Genomic DNA, 1,066 nt, shown 5'->3' on the forward strand with positions numbered 1-1,066 from the left:
CACCCGCTATTGTTACTCAAATCGATACTCGCACTGTTTTCCAACAACAGTTTCACAACATCCAGATGTCCATTGACGACTGCAACCATAAGAGGACTCTCACCTTCTTCATTGACCAAATCTACCGATGCTCCATGCTTGAGAAGCGCTTGAACTGTACCAATGTTCCCTTCTTGACATGCTAGAATCAACGCCGTGACTCCGTTTCGCCCCGCTTTGTCGACTTCAGCGCCGTTTTCTAAGAGCACCTTAACTACATCGGGATAGCCCTTGTCCGAACCACACATAAGAGCTGTCCGCCCATCGTTGCTAACCGTGTCGATAGATGCACCCATTTCCAGCAGCTTTTTAACAATTCGCGTATGCCCATTTTCCACCGCGTAGGCCAATGGGGTGTAGCCATCTTCATCTTTTGAGTCGATTTCAGCCCCACGAGCTAGGAAACTCTGAACAGAATCCAGGTCGCCGTTCATACACGCAACTTGTAGCGTATTTCCAGATATTACGTCGTTGTCGGGCTGCTTTCCGGCGTTGACGTGGCTTTCGTCGATTCCACAGGTCTCTTTCTTTGGTTCTTCGCACACAACCAGTTCATCCGCTGGCGTATACGTGTCCCCACCCATCCTGCGTGCGCTAACCTGCCAGTTTTGTTGCTTGTTGCAGAATGACTACCGAGCACGAACTGGCCGTGCAAATTCAACCCAATGTGGCGGCCCCATACTTTGCGGCACATCAGTCCACTTCAGCTGCAGTGTACCGCGGTCGTAGACGCAGCAAAACTGATATCTGAGACTCTGAGAGTCTCACCTGGCAGGCACAGTGTGCCTCGCTATTCGCAATGCCAACGGCCTGTTGGTGCGAGTGTCGATGTTCATGAGGAATCATAATAAGGGATTCACGGTGTGGTGATGAATTTCATCATAAATGACCTCCGATAGACAAACGTAATGTTGTGGTGTATACATATATACAGCGTATACGGTATTGGATGCCCTGGCCGTTTATATACTAAGATGAGCTCGTATATCGTGATATCCTGTCGTACTTGATAGGATGTCTTTCCACA

At 49.1% G+C, this 1,066-nt stretch overlaps 1 protein-coding gene across 1 annotated transcript; it reads right to left on the reverse strand.

Moving 5' to 3' along the window:
- Positions 1–16: 16 nt before the first annotated feature.
- PPTG_17357 (hypothetical protein) lies at positions 17–892 on the reverse strand (the record flags this gene model as incomplete). Its single annotated transcript, XM_008915001.1, has 2 exons — positions 104–892; positions 17–33 (listed from the first exon to the last, which is right to left on the reverse strand). The coding sequence occupies exons 1-2, from the start codon at positions 621–623 to the stop codon at positions 17–19; spliced, it is 537 nt and encodes a 178-aa protein (XP_008913249.1). The 5' UTR covers positions 624–892.
- Positions 893–1,066: the final 174 nt, after the last annotated feature.

This window comes from Phytophthora parasitica, assembly GCF_000247585.1.
Source record: "Phytophthora parasitica INRA-310 unplaced genomic scaffold supercont2.66, whole genome shotgun sequence".
Lineage (NCBI taxonomy): Eukaryota > Oomycota > Peronosporomycetes > Peronosporales > Peronosporaceae > Phytophthora > Phytophthora nicotianae.